Raw genomic sequence first — 15481 nt, forward strand, 5'->3', positions numbered from 1 at the left:
CATAGAGTCTTGCAGCGTGGAAACAGCCCATTCAGCCCGACTTCTCCACAGCCCCTTCAGCCCGACAGCCCGACTTGCAAAATGTCCCATCTACACTAGTCACGCCTGCCTGATTTGGCCCATGTCCCTCTAAACCTGTCCTATCCATGTACCTGTCTAAATGTTTCTTAAATGTCGCAATAGGCCCTGCCTCAACTACCTCCTCTGGCAGCTTGTTCCACACACCCACCACCCTTTGTGTGAAAACGTTACCCCTCAGATTCCTATTAAATCTTTCGCCCCTCACCTTAAACCTATGTCCTTTGGTTCTCGATTTACCCTACTCTGGGCAAGAGACTTTGTGTGTCTCCCCGATCTATTCCTCTTGTGATTTTGTTTATGTTGAAAGTGGAATTAAAAAACCAGGAGGGGGAGGGAGTGGGCAATGAAACAACTTGCTTTTGTAGAGAACCAGTCTGGTTTTGAAGGGGTGATTGGTAGGGTTGCCAACTTTCTAACTCCCAAATAAGGGACAAAAGGTGACGTTACCGCCCGCGCCCCACGTGACCTCACCCAGCCAGCGGCCACGTGCTCCCGCTCCACCAATGGCGGCCGCCCGGGCCGGGAGGCGGGTTGCTAAGCATCCTCCGTTAGGCAAACACACTCGGTCCTGCTCCCCGAACACACTCCGTTAGCCTACACTGTCCGGGCTAGCAGCGGCCACCGGGCCTACAGTGCCCAGGCCTACAGCGTCCTCCGGGCCTAATACGGGATAAGGGCAGTCCTGTACCGGACAAACCAATTTAGCCCATTATAAGGGATATCCCGGCTAATATGGGACAGTAGGGCGGCACGGTAGCGCAGCGGTAGAGTTGCTGCTTTACAGCGAATGCAGCGCCGGAGACTCAGGTTCGATCCTGACTACGGGTGCTGCACTGTAAGGAGTTTGTACGTTCTCCCCGTGACCTGCGTGGGTTTTCTCCGAGATCTTCGGTTTCCTCCCACACTCCAAAGACGTACAGGTATGTAGGTTAATTGGCTGGGTAAATGTTTTTTTTTTAAATTGTCCCTAGTGGGTGTAGGATAGTGTTAATGTATGGGGATCGCTGGGCGGCACGGACTTGGAGGGCCGAAAAGGCCTGTTTCCGGCTGTATATATATGATATGATAGTAGGCAAACCTAGTGATTGGCCTTATCCTTGCAGTTACCACTCTGATTCAGTGATCTGGTTCTATTGTTAATAAATATTACAACGGGTAAACTTCCCTCTTTATGCATATTTAAAGTTGAAACTTGTGCAATGAAACATTAAAGTCGAGTTCCTATCAGTTTAAACCTGATAGGAACTAGAGTAATATTCAATGGAACTCGAGTTATAATGAATTAAATTTGGTCAATGGTATTCTGCAGTTTGCAAATCTCAATGTGCCTTAATCCAAAATGTTTCTTCATTGAAATGGGAAAAAACGGATAGTTTTTTTTCTGGAGTGTCAGAGGCTGAGGGGAGACCTGATAGAAGTAATAAGATTATGAGAGGCATAGATAGGGTAGAGAGTCAGAGTATTTTCCACAGGGTGGAAATGACAAAAACTAGAGGGCCTAGCTTTAAGGCGAGAGGGCCAAAGTTTAAAAGGAGCTCTGCGGGGAAAGTTCTTTACATAGAGAGGGTTAGGTGCTTGGAATAGGCTGCCAGGGGTTTTAATGGAGGCCGATACAATACTGGCAATTAAGAGGCTTTTAGAAGGTGCATGGTTATGGAGGGATATGGATCACATGCAAGCAGAAGAGATTACCTTGGCATCATGTTCGACATGGACATTGTGGGCCGAAGGGCCTCTTCCTGTGCTGTACTGTTCCACATTCGATGTTCTAAGCCTTCCATAAATAATAGATACCATTTGTTTCATGTTAATGTTTCCCAATCAAGATTCATAAGTTGGCTGATTGTATGATTATTAATGCATGCTCTGTAGCAATATCTCCTTGTTTCCAGGCCATTGGAAATGCAAAGACCACACGTAATGACAACAGCAGCCGCTTCGGTAAATATACCGAGATCAGCTTCGATAACCGGTACCGCATCATCGGCGCTAACATGAGAACGTACCTGCTGGAAAAGTCTCGCGTGGTGTTTCAGGTAAGGATGTATTCCCACACTGATGCATTCCCACACTGATGCATTCCCACACTGATGCATTCCCACACTGACCTTTCTGTCCTGGACCTCCTCCATTGTCGGAGTGAGGCCCAGCGTAAATCGGAGGAACAGCTCCTCATATTTTGCATGGGTAGTTTACACCCCAGCGGTATGAACATTGACTTCTCTAACTTCAAGTAACCCCTGCTTTCCCTCCCTTCCCATCCCTTCCCAGTTCTCCAACCAGTCTCTCTGACTCCGACTACATTTTGTCTCTGTTTGCTTTGTAGTTGCCTTCTCCCATCGAACAATGATCTATTCTACATCTTTCCTTCATCCTCATTCCCTTTGTCCTGGTTTCACACCTTACACCTCCTTATCTATGTATCTCCCCCTCCCCTGACATCAGTCTGAAGAAAGGTCTTGACCCGAAACGTCACCCTTTCCTTCTCTCCTGGTTTAATTCCTTGTATGTTATAAATCATACGCGGCTAATAAAGTATGATTATGATTATGATATGCAGGCAGAGGAGATTATTTTATCTTGATGACACGTTGGCCTGAAGGGCCTGTTCCTGTGCTGTACTGTTTTATGTTCTATTGTGCACCATCACGTATTCACCGACACACTCTTAGTTCTAAGCACCATTTAGATTTAGATTTAGAGATACAGCGCGGAAACAGGCCCTTCGGCCCACCGAGTCCGCGCCGCCCAGCGATCCCCGCACACTAACACTATCCTACACACACTAGGGACAATTTTTACATTTTACCCAGTCAATTAACCTACATACCTGTACGTCTTTGGAGTGTGGGAGGAAACCGAAGATCTCGGAGAAAACCCACGCAGGTCACGGGGAGAACGTACAAACTCCGTACAGACGGCGCCCGTAGTCTGGATCGAACCTGAGTCTCAGGCGCTGCATTGGCTGTAAGGCAGCAACTCTACCGCTGCGCCACCGTGCCGCCCATTCTTATTTCATGCTGAAGTGTTGGCTCATGATATCAAATGAGAAAGCACACCAATGTTCCAATTATACCACCCCTTTGGCAATAACTTTGTGATATCTATTTGTTACATTTAGACAGAAAATGAAAGGAATTATCATATATTCTACCAACTTTGTGCATCTGCTGATAGAAAAGAGTTCAAGCATCTAAAATTAGGTAAGTGTTTTGACAGCTTCCTACTTTGAAATCTATTTCATGGCAAGTTGTTTTAGTCTGCTGACAAAGCATCAGGGCAACACTTGTGAAAGAAAGCTTCTCTGTAATAACAAGGAATTACAGATGCTGGTTGATACCAAAGATCGACACAAAATGCTGGAGTTACTCAGCGGATCAGGCAGGATCTCTGGAGAAGAGGGTGGCACAGTGGCAATAGACAATAGACAATAATCAATAGGTGCAGGAGTAGGCCATTTGGCCCTTCGAGCCAGCACCGCCATTCAATGTGATCATGGCTGATCATTCTCAATCAGTACCCCGTTCCTGCCTTCTCGCCATACCCCCTGACTCCGCTATCCTTAAGAGCTCTATCTAGCTCTCTCTTGAATGCACTCAGAGAATTGGCCTCCACTGCCTTCTGAGGCAGAGAATTCCACGGATTCACAACTCTCTGACTGAAAAGGTTTTTCCTCATCTCTGTTCTAAATGGCCTACCCCTTATTCTTAAACTGTGGCCCCTGGTTCTGGACTCCCCCAACATTGGGAACATGTTTCCTGCCTCTAATGTGTCCATCCCCTTAATAAGCTTATACGTTTCAATAAGATCCCTTCTCATCCTTCTAAATTCCAGTGTGTACAAGCCTAGTCGCTCCAGCCTTTCAGTCCCGCCATTCCGGGAATTAACCTAGTAAACCTACGCTGCATGCCCTCAGCAGCAGTAGAGTTGAGCTAGATAGAGCTCTTAAGGATAGCGGTATGGGGAGAAGGCAGGAACGATCAGCCATGATCACATTGAATGGCGATGCTGACTCGAAGGGCCGAATGGCCTCCTCCTGCACCTATTGTCTATTGCCTTTACAGCACGAGGGACCGGGTTCAATCCTGTCCGAGGGTGCTGTCTATACAGAGTTTGTACATTCTCTCTGTGACCATGTGGGTTTTCTCCGGGTGCTCCAGTTTCCTCCCACTCATTCCAAAGACGTGCAGGTTTGTAGGTTAATTGGCCTCTGTAAAATGGCCCCTGGTGTGTAGGATGTGAAATTGGGTTAACATAGAACTAGTATATGGGTGATCCTTGTTCAGCCCGGACTCAACGGGCTGAAGGGCCTGTTTCCACGTATAGCTAAACTAAACTAAGCTAAAATAGATAGGTGACCGTTCAGGTTGGGACCTTTCTTTAGACTGAGTCAAAGTTCCAAGCCGAAACATCACCTATCCATTTTCTCCAGAGGTGCTGCCTGACCCGCTGAGTTCCTCCAGCTTTTTGTGTCTATCTTTGGTATAAACCGGCATCGGCAGTTCTCTGTTACGACATTTGTGAAATGAGGTTTCCCTGTGTTGCCTTGCACCTTTTCTAATGAGATCAATTTAAATTATGCACAGACGCTGCAGAAAACTTCAGTTACGTGAGTATGGGCGGAAATGCTGTCATCGACGGTGTAAATGACCAGACGGATTTCATTGAAACTCAAAAAACGTTCTCACTGATGGGTAAGTGGGGGGGGGGGGGAAGGGGGGGGAGGGGGGGGGGAGAGGGGGAGGGGGGGGAGGGGGAGGGGGAGGGGGAGGGGGGGCAGGATTGGCGCAGCTTCTGACGTTGGTCAGTGATATTGTATTGTTTCCTGCCCTTGGAGCAAAGTTGCTCCCGTATCTGATTGAGGTGGCGATAGCTGAGCCTCCTTGTGATAAAACAGGAGAAACTGGGCAACAGTCAATGGAAATGGAAATCTGTGTTTCAGGTCTGAACGAAGACTTTCAAATGGATGTCTTCACGGTATTGGCAGGAATTCTTCATTTAGGAAATGTACAAATCAGATCTCTGAAAGAAGAAAAATCTGAAGTCAATGTAAGTTTGCGGCATTTAAATCTATCGTGATTTATGATGTACCGGCCCACCACTGATTTGCCGGCACCTTCGGTTCCAAAGCCGTGCTGTGTTGGCCGTTTTGCCGGACCGACAGAGGTCAGGGCCTTGGGGGGGGGGCAGAGATACAAAGTCGGCCTCGGAGGTCGGCTATGGGAACGGATCTGCCGCCTCAGGCCGGGCCGGAGTTCCAGAGCCCCGGCCGCAGGGGGCAAATTCAACCCCCCGATCGACCGCGGAAGTCCTGACGAGGTCGAGATCGGCTACCTCGCCCAACCTAGGCGCCACATTTCCAGGGGGGATTTCTAGTGCGTTGGTGTAATTTAGTCCAGAGTAAAGGTTATAATAATGGCACCAGTAATGACGGCATCTGTAATTAGCGGCACGGTGGCGCAGCGGTAGAGTTGCTGCCTTACAGCGAATACCGTGCCGGAGACTCGGGTTCAATCCCGACTACGGGCGCCATCTGTACGGAGTTTGTACGTTCTCCCCGTGACCTGCGTGGGTTTTCTCCGAGATCTTCGGTTTCCTCCCACACTCCAAAGACGTACAGGTATGTAGGTTAATTGACTGGGTAAATGTAAAAATTGTCCCTAGTGTGTGTAGGATAGTGTTAATGTGCGGGGATCGCTGGGCGGCACGGACTCGGTGGGCCGAAGGGCCTGTTTCCGCGCTGTATCGCTAAATCTAAAATCTAAAAAAAATCTGCATGTGTAATATATGCAAGAAGAATTAGACTGTGCAGTTGCATATGCGACAAATAACGCACTATTGAACTATTGTACGACTATGACTCTCATTAATAAATAAATGCAGAGACAGCCATTTGAAGTCTAAGAATGATCATCCTCCCACTTTGTTTTGCTTATAAACAGCGTGATGATCATCATCTTAGAGTGTTTAGTGAACTTCTTGAGCTGAAGGCGGAGGAGATGGCTTTCGGACTTTGCCACCGAAAGATTGCCACAGGCTCGGACACTGTGATCAAGCCCATGACCAAAGTTCAAGCCGTGAACGCCAGGGATGCATTGGCCAAGCACATCTACTCCCACCTCTTCAGCTGCATCGTGGAGCACATCAACAAGGTTCTACAGTTTTCTGGAAAGCAACACACCTTCATTGGCGTATTGGACATTTATGGGTAATGTATGAAGGGTTCATTCTGCAGGAAGATATCAGTGCTTTGTTAGTTTTAGATTAGAGATTCAGCACGGAAACAGACCCTTTGTTCCCATCGAACCCTGCCGACCAGCGACCCTCCACACACTAACGCTATCCTACACACACTGGGGACAATTGACAATCATTCCAAGCCAATTAACCTGCAGACCTGTACGCAGTTGGAGTGCAGGAGGAAACCGGAACACCCGGAGAAAGCCCACACGGTCACAGGGAGAATGTACAAACTCCGTACAGACAAGCACCCGTGGTCAGGATCGAACCCGGGTCTCTGGCGCTGTAAGGCAGTAGCTCTGCCACCGTGCCACACATAATTCAAGTCATAGAGTCATACAGCTAGCTGTACAGAGAGGAAACCGGCCCTCCATGTCCATGGTGACAATGTTGACATTCCAGGCTAATGCAGTTTGCCTGTATAAAACCATAAGACATAGGAACAGAAATAGGCCATTTGGCCCATCAAATTTGTACTGTCATTCGATCATAGATTATCTATTTTTCCCTCCCAACCCCATTCTCCTGATTTCCATTTGTAACCCTTGATGCCCTGACCAATCAAGAACCTATCAATCTCCATTTTATAAATACCCAATAACTTGGCCTCCACAGCCATCTGTGGGAATAAATTCCATAGGTTCATCATCCTCTAGCTAAAGAAATTCCTCCTCATCTCCTTTCCAAATGTGCGTCTTTTTATTCTGAGGTAGTGGCCTTTAGTCCTGGACTGTTCCACTACTGGTAATATCCTCTTCACATCCACTCTATCTAGACCTTTCATTATTCTGTCGATTATTTGGCCCTCTAAACTCTCCGTATGAATGACATGATTTTTCCTCAGTCCATGGTGTCTAATGTGGAACCGCACTTGGTGTTTAGTTCAGTTTGGTTTAGAAAAACAGCGCGGAAACATGCCCTTCGGCCCACCGAGTCCGCGCCGACCAGCGATCCCTGCACATTAACACTACCCTACACACATACGCACACACACACTAGAGACATTTTTACATTTACCCAGCCAATTAATCTACAAACCTGTACGTCTTTGGAGTGTGGGAGGAAACCGAAGATCTCGGAGAAAACCCACGCAGGTCACGGGGAGAATGTACAAACTCTGCACCCGTAGTCGGGATCGAACCCGGGTCTCTGGCGCTGCGTGGCAGTAGCTTTACCTCTGCGCCACCGTGCCGCACTGTGTTGTAGTTGGTGTTATGGTGGACATAGCAACAAGTTGCTCAAAATTGAACCCTCTAACCCTTGGTTAAATGTGGCCGTTGTACCAGCAAGCAGAGTCTATAGACAGAAAGGAACTGTGGATGCTGGTTTACAACAAAAGACACAAGGTGTTGGTGAATCTGACTGTGTGGCTTGGGTTTTTATTGTAATACTAGACCAAGTGGACTCGGTGGGCCCAAACCTCTCCTGGATTGGTGCAGCACCCTCTCCTCCCCCCCCCTTCCCCTCCCCCTCCACTCCATCCCCTCAACCCCCCCTTATCCTCCCTCCTCCCCCCCTCCCTCCCTAGGAGATAGATTTAAACTTTAAAAATATAACACTAGTTTCATTGAAACTTCCATTAGCACCAAAGGGACGGCGGTGAGCAAGGTGGGCCTAAAATTGTCGCGCTATCGTGTACCGTTTGGGCTGTAGTTCAGGAACAAACAAACAAACAAATGAGAGTTTTAGTATATAAATGTTCGTTCAAAAGACAAGAAAGAAAGGTTGTTATTTGTATCCCTTTAGGTTTGAAACCTTTGACATGAATAGTTTTGAACAGTTCTGTATAAATTATGCCAATGAGAAACTGCAACAGCAATTTAATTTGGTGAGTGCTTGGAATGCCTACTTCATTTGTATTATGTTTGTCATTTTGATTATAATTTTATCCTTGATTAACAGTGACAATGACTGTACTTGACTACCCATATCTTTGCACTAAATGTCACCGTTACAGTTTAGTTTATTGTCGTGTGTACTGAGGTACAGTGAAAAGATTTTGTTGTGTGCTAACCAGTCAGCGGAAAGATAATACATGATCACATTTACAGCATATAGATACATGATAAGGGAATAACGTTTAGTGCAAGGTAAAGCCAGCAAGGTCCGATCAAGGATAGTCCGAGGGTCATAAATGAGGTAGGTCGTAGTTCAGGACTGCTCTCTGATTGTGGTAGGATGATTCAGTTGCCTGATAACAGCTGGGAAGGTGTGCGTTTTCACACTTCTAAACCTTCCCCCCCTCCCCCCCCCCCCCCCCACCCCCCCCCCCCCGAGGGGAGAAGAGGGAGAGGCCAGGGTACGACTCGTCCTTGATGAGGCAGTGTGAGGTGTCAATGGAAGGTGTCAGTGTGAGGTCCCAAAATGGCGGGGCTGTCGTATGTTGAAAGACTGGATCGACTAGGCTTGTATACACTGGAATTTAGAAGGATGAGAGGGGATCTTATCAAAACGTATAAGATTATTAAGGGGTTGGACACGTTAGAGGCAGGAAACATGTTCCCAATGTTGGGGGAGTCCAGAACCAGGGGCCACAGTTTCAGAATAAGGGGTAGACCATTTAGAACGGAGATGAGGAAAAACTTTTTCAGTCAGAGAGTTGTAAATCTGTGGAATTCTCTGCCTCAGAAGGAAGTGGTGGCCAATTCTCTGAATGCATTCAAGGGAGAGCTTGATAGAGCTCTTAAGGATAGCGGAGTCAGGGGGAATGGGGAGAATGCAGGAACGGGGTACTGATTGAGAATGATCAGCCATGATCACATTGAATGTTGGTGCTGGCTCGAAGGGCCGTATAGCCTACTCCTGCACCTATTGTCTATTGTTTATTGAAGGGAGGTTGGTTGGTGTGACGATCTGGGCTACATCCACAATTCTCTGCAATACCTTGCGGCCTTGGATGGTGCTGTTTCCAAACCAAGCTGTGATGTTTCCTGATTAAATGCTTTAAATAGGCTGTTGTACCCTTTACCCTTTATCTTTGCACTGTGGAAGACTTAATTATATTTATGTATAGTCTTTGTTTGACTGGATAGCATACAAACAAAAACTTTTCAGTCTATGTAGGTTAATTGGCTGGGTAAATGTAAAAATTGTCCCTAGAGGGTGTAGGATAGTGTTAATGTGCGGGGATCGCTGGGCGGCACGGACTTGGAGGGCCGAAAAGGCCTGTTTCCGGCTGTATATATATGATATGATGATATGATATGATATGATATCATGGTACACGTGCCAATAAGAAGCTAAACTGACTATAATATTTAAAAAATTAGGATTAAACGTTTAAAATGTAAATCTGTGGAATTCGTTGCCACAGAAGGCTGTGGAGGCCAAGTCAGTGGATATTTTTAAGGCAGAGATAGATAGATTTTTGATTAGTACGGGTGTCAGAGGTTATGGGGAGAATGCAGGAGAATGGGGTTAGGAGGGAGAGATAGATCAGCCACGATTGAATGGTGGAGTAGACTTGATGGGTTGAATGGCCTAATTCTACTCCTATCCCTTGTGAGCTTATAAATATAATAATTTCTCCAGCATGTGTTTAAACTGGAACAAGATGAATACATGAAGGAGGACATCCCATGGACCTTGATAGAGTTCAATGATAACCAACCATGCATTGACTTGATCGAAGCTAAAATGGGTATATTGGAGCTGCTGGATGAGGAATGTCTGGTGAGTAGGAAGTTCTTAAATACTTGTTGACTGCTTGAGAGACGCTGGCAATCCATGTTCCACCTGGGCAGCACGCAACACAAAGGTACAAACGTTGACTTCTCCAATATCAAGTCACTCACCCCTTCCACCCTGGCATTCACACATTCCTCCCACCATCTCCCTCCACCCTGGTCACTTTGCTCCTCTCCCCATCCCCTCCTCCACACGATCATCTCTCATCCCAGAGTCTGCCATTTCCCTTTTATCCACCCTCTTTCCTCCCACCCCACTGCCACTTTCACCCGTACCTCTCCCTCCGGCTCCACATTTCACCCCTCCTCTCCTTACCTCACACCCTTTTGTCTACTTTTCACCTCTAACCTCTGTCACCAGCTGCCAGTTGTCAACCCCTTCTTCCCCCTCCCCCCCCCCCCCCCCCCCCCCACCCCCATCCCCTGTATCCACCTATCACCCGCCAGGCTTGGTCATGTCCCCACCTCTCTTATCCAACTTTCTCCCCCCTACTCCCGACCTGAAACATTGCCCACCCATTCCCTCCACTGATGCTGCCTGTAGGGGCAGCTGTGTTCCTCCAGCACTTTGTGACTTGCTCCAGATTCCAGCATCTACAGTTTCTTGTGTCTCCAAAACTAAGGAGATTATTTGTGCTCGTTCACTTCACTTTTTATTGCAATGTGGATTGGTGGAGAAATGATGGGACTTTAAAATGGCAGTATTATGCATTATTTTGGTTACCCAAGAACCCTTGAGAAACAGTGAAGTACATCGGGTGTGTGTGATGGAATGAACCATAAACCATGCTCTGGGAGATGTGGGGGACTGATGTAAGAGTGGTAATGGTCTGTGTTCCAGTGAACTATGATTATGTAACTGCTGTGAAGTCCAAAGGAAAGAGCTTGAATGATGCCACTGATCATTCTTGTTGTTGTTGTTGCAGCAGTCAGCAATCCATAACTGGCTGCTAACAGTCAAATTACCATTGGAGCCGCAAGCAGATGCTGCAATCTTGGACAAAACACGAAGGGAGAACTGGGGGAACTCAACGGGTCAGGCAGCATCCGTGGAGGGAATGGACAGGCAATGTTTTGGATCGGAATCGAGGACCACATGAGTCTGAAGAAGGGTCCTGACCCGAAACATTGTCTGTCCACTCCCTCCACAGAGTGCTGCCTGACCCGCTGAGTTCCTCCAGCACTTTGTAGATGCCAATGGTCTGTTGTCTTTCCACCAACTACGTGTCTCTCCATGTTGTCTACACAGCTGCCGCAGGGAACAGAGGAAAACTGGCTTCAGAAACTGGAGAATAACTACTTAAACAAAAGCCCTCTCTTTGAGAAGCCCAGAATGATGAGGAGGGCTTTCATCATCCTGCATTTTGCTGACAAGGTGAGTGGTTCCAATACACACCCTCTACACTTCACGCTGCCTTAGAGAAGCAGCCAACCTAATCAAAGGTTTGTCCCACCCTGGTCATTCCTCCTCCTCCCTGATCCCATCAGGCAGAAGGTACAGAAGCTTGAAAGCGAGCACCACCGGACTCAGAAACAGCTTCGTCCCCTCTGTTATCAGGCTTCTGAATGGTCCTTCCATGGGCAAGGGCACTCTCCAATTCACCTCCACTCCTTTGTACATCTCACACTCTGTCTATGGAACTGTGTAGAAAGGAGTTGCCGATGCTGTTTACACCACAAAATGCTGGAGTAACTCAGCGGGACAGGCAGCATCTCTGGAGAAAAGAAATGGGTGACGTTTTGGGTCGAGACCCATCTTCACTGCAGAAAGGTCTCGACCTGAAACGTCACCCATTCCTTTTCTCCAGAGATGCTGCCTGATCCGCTGAGTTACTCCACCATCTTGTGTCTATCTTCGCGTCTATGGAACTGATGTGCTACAATGCTGAGAACTACATTCTGCACTCAGTATCTTCCCTATTGCTCTTTCTATTGTAGATGAATATGGCGTGATTGTATGAATGTATAGTATTATCTGATCTGCCTCTGACTCTGCCTTGCCCTTGATGATTTCCACTAATAGCAAAGTATTAAACATAAGTTTGCGCTAAACATTATACCCTTTATCCTGTATGAAAGCTTTCCACTGTACCTCCGTACACGTGTCGATAAACTAAACAGAACTGAACTGTGGACGAGTTGGTTGTAATCATGAATAGTCTTGTCACTGACTGGGCAGCACACGACATAAAAGCTTTGCACTGTACTTCGGTACATGTGATGACAATAATCTAAACTAAAACAGGTGGCGCAGCGGTAAAGTTGTTGCCCTGCAATGTTTACAGCGCCAGAGACCTGGGTTCGATCCTGACCACGGGTGCTGTCTGTACGGAGTTTGTACGTTCTCCTCGTGGCCACGAGGATTTTCTCTGAGATCTTTGGTTTCCTCCCACATTCCAAAGACGTCCAGGTTTGTAGGTTAATTGGCTTGGCATAAATGTAAAATTGTCCCTAGTGTGTGTGTAGGATAGTGTTAGTGTGGGAGGATCGCTGGTCGGTGCGGACTTGGGGGTGGGCTGAAGGGCCTGTTTCCGCGCTGTATCTCTAAACTAAACTAAACTAAAATAAGAGATTTGTTCAATTAGAGGCTTGGAATAATGGTGGTATCTTATTTCGACAAGGTGCAATATGAATGTGAAGGATTCCTGGAGAAAAACAGAGACACTCTGTACGAAGAACTCATCAATGTACTGAAGAAAAGTAAGGTTTGTGACCATCTCTGTAATGTAACATAGTTTAAGAGAGTCAGGAGTATTTAATTGAAGTTTTTACTTGCTGCAACTTAACACGCAATAACACAAAGATAAATACACAATGATCAAAAACACAATGCATTAATAATCAGGGGCGGCACATAATGGCACAGCGGTAGAGTTGCTGTCTTACAGCAGCAGAGACCTGGGTTTGATCCTGACTGTGGGTGCTGTCTGTATGGAGTTTGTACGTTCTCCCTGTGACCACGGGGGTTTTTGCAGGTGCTCTGGTTTCCCCCCACACTCAAAAGACGTGCAGGTTTGTAGGTTAATTGGATTTCACAAGTTGTAAAATTGTTCCTGGTGGGCGTAGGTTAGTGTACAGGGTGATCGCACTATTGATAAACATATGTTGTTTGATGTTTTAGAGGTGCTGGCTTGCTGCACTGGTGCATGCCATCACGAAAAAAGTACTGTGTCATAGAGAGAAATGTTACCCTTTTAAGAACAAGGCAGGCTGCTGATCTCGCATCGCTGCAGATGTTCATTCCGTTCCAAACCTTGTTTAGTTCACCCACAGACAACCCAGCTGGACTTAGCATCCCTGCATTGTTTCTTGTCTGGAAATCCATTTGGTTCCATCTCTTGCACTGTGATCTCACACAGGGTGACTATGCCTTGTGTGGAAGTCAGATTCATGCAGCACCTTGGGGAGAAAAGGCTTGACACCCGTGCTAATCAAGAGTCTTATCTGTTGGCAAATGAAACCAGGGTACTATTGAGAATCTATGCTATTAGCTGATATTGTCAATTAGAGATATTATATTTTGTTGTAGTAGAGATGGTTTCTTTTGTTGTTTTAGCTAATATAAAATGAATGCTTATTTTAGTGGAAAGCAGTAAGATGGATGCTCGTGGCAGAAATGTTATCCTTGGGAACAGAATGTGTTTGTCCCTTTACGAATGATAAGGAGTGTACAGAAGAGATGGGCTATTGTCCTCTCCCACTACTCTGTCTGACTGTGCGAGTGCTGTGTATTGAAACAGTAAAGCAAGGTCATGCAGCTACGAGATTGCTCGTCTAGAGAGATAAGAAAGTTTCTTTCTTAGTAACAACTCCTTATTTGGGTGCGTGTGAAAGTAGGAAAAGTTTTGAATCCACTCTAGGTAAATTGATGCGTTTCTCTAAAAACATGTGACTTATATTAATGGTTTGGTTTCTGAGCATGTGACCTGTATCAATGATTTTGTCTTCTCTGTAACCATGGGAATTGTATTAGATGTGTAATTGGTCCTTGTATTAGATGTGTAATTGGTCCTTGATTTCTTTTTGTCACACCTCTCTTTTTCTGTATAAAAAAGTAAACAATGGTGGAGAAGTTGTTCTTCCCCTCCCCTGAGTTGAGATCTCTTCAGACACTAGTGTTGTGTCTGGAGATCTTCTCGGGAACAACCCCATGGTGGAATAAATCTGATGTTCTAATCCAGTATCACGTGTGATTATTCAGACTGAAGGTAAAGAATTTGATTTAACACCATCTCAGTCCCAAATAAGGGACAAGATGACGTCACCACCCCTCGCCCCACGTGACCTCACCCAGCCAGCGGCCATGTGCTCCCGCTCCACCAATGGCGGCCACCTGGGCCGGGAGGCGGGTTGCTATGCAACCTCCGTTAGGTGGCGTCCGGGCCTACAGCGTCCGGGCCTACAGGGTCCAGGCCTACAGCGTCCAGGCCTTGGGACCTACACTGTCCGGGCCAACAGCGTCCGGGCCTTGGGACCTACACTGTCCGGGCCTACAGCGTCCGGGCCTACAGCGCCCCCCCCCCGGGCCTAATACGGGACAAGGGTGGTCCTGTATGGGACAAAACAATTTCACCCAAAATACGGGATGTCCAGGCTAATAAGGGACAGTTGGCAACCCTAAACCAGGGGCATCTTGCTCAGCATGGACTAATTGGGCCAAAGGGCCCGTTTCTATGCTGTATGTCTCTATGAAAGAGTACAAGTGCAGGAACATCGAATTGCATGCAGCATGCAAGGCTTAAAATACATTGCAATAAATCTGGTCTTTGTGCTTTTTTTAATTACACAGTTGCATCTACTGGCTAATTTCTTCCAAGACAATGATTCGTCCAAGGGGAACCTAAATGCGAACATTAAAGTTCGGGCGGCGAGAACGGGCTTCAAGTCCTTTAACAAGCAACACAGGACCACAGTCGGCAGTAAGGTACAGTTGTTTCTTCTACAGTAAGATCTTCTAACATAGTCGTGAATTTTTAAAAAACCTTTAAAATCCTGCTTAAATTATATTAAAATTATTTAATAAACAAGAAATAAATGTTTGACTTTCTAACCCTCTTTAAATTATATTAATTCCAGTTTCGTAGTTCTCTGCACCTGCTGATGGAGACCCTCAATGCCACAACTCCTCACTACGTACGATGCATTAAACCAAATGATTCCAAGGTCCCATTTGAGTAAGTTGTCCTGACTTCTTAAAGTTGGTTCCAAAATGAAACGTAGAAACATAGAAAATAGGTGCAGGATGAGGCCATTTGACCCTTCGAGCCAGCACCGCCATTCATTGTGATCATGGCTGATCGTCCACAATCAGTAACCTGTGCCTGCCTTCTCCCCATATCCCTTGATTCCACTAGCCCCGAGAGCTCTATCTAACTCTCTTTTAAATTCATCCAGTCAATTGGCCTCCACTGCCTTCTGTGGCAGAGAATTCCACAAATTCACAACACTCTGGGTGAAAAAGTTCTTTCTCATCT

General features: G+C 46.5%; 1 protein-coding gene across 1 annotated transcript in view; it reads left to right on the top strand.

Moving 5' to 3' along the window:
* Positions 1-15481, top strand: part of myo5c (myosin VC) — a 60997-nt gene that overhangs the window by 12695 nt on the left and 32821 nt on the right. The window contains exons 6-16 of the mRNA XM_078427171.1: positions 1974-2117; positions 3203-3284; positions 4668-4775; positions 5024-5130; positions 6024-6289; positions 8068-8149; positions 9853-9993; positions 11257-11382; positions 12629-12712; positions 14797-14931; positions 15084-15181. Coding sequence (XP_078283297.1) covers positions 1974-2117; positions 3203-3284; positions 4668-4775; positions 5024-5130; positions 6024-6289; positions 8068-8149; positions 9853-9993; positions 11257-11382; positions 12629-12712; positions 14797-14931; positions 15084-15181 — 1373 coding nt within the window. The remainder of the gene's footprint in view (positions 1-1973; positions 2118-3202; positions 3285-4667; positions 4776-5023; positions 5131-6023; positions 6290-8067; positions 8150-9852; positions 9994-11256; positions 11383-12628; positions 12713-14796; positions 14932-15083; positions 15182-15481) is intronic.

Source organism: Rhinoraja longicauda, chromosome 33, assembly GCF_053455715.1.
Source record: "Rhinoraja longicauda isolate Sanriku21f chromosome 33, sRhiLon1.1, whole genome shotgun sequence".
Lineage (NCBI taxonomy): Eukaryota > Metazoa > Chordata > Chondrichthyes > Rajiformes > Arhynchobatidae > Rhinoraja > Rhinoraja longicauda.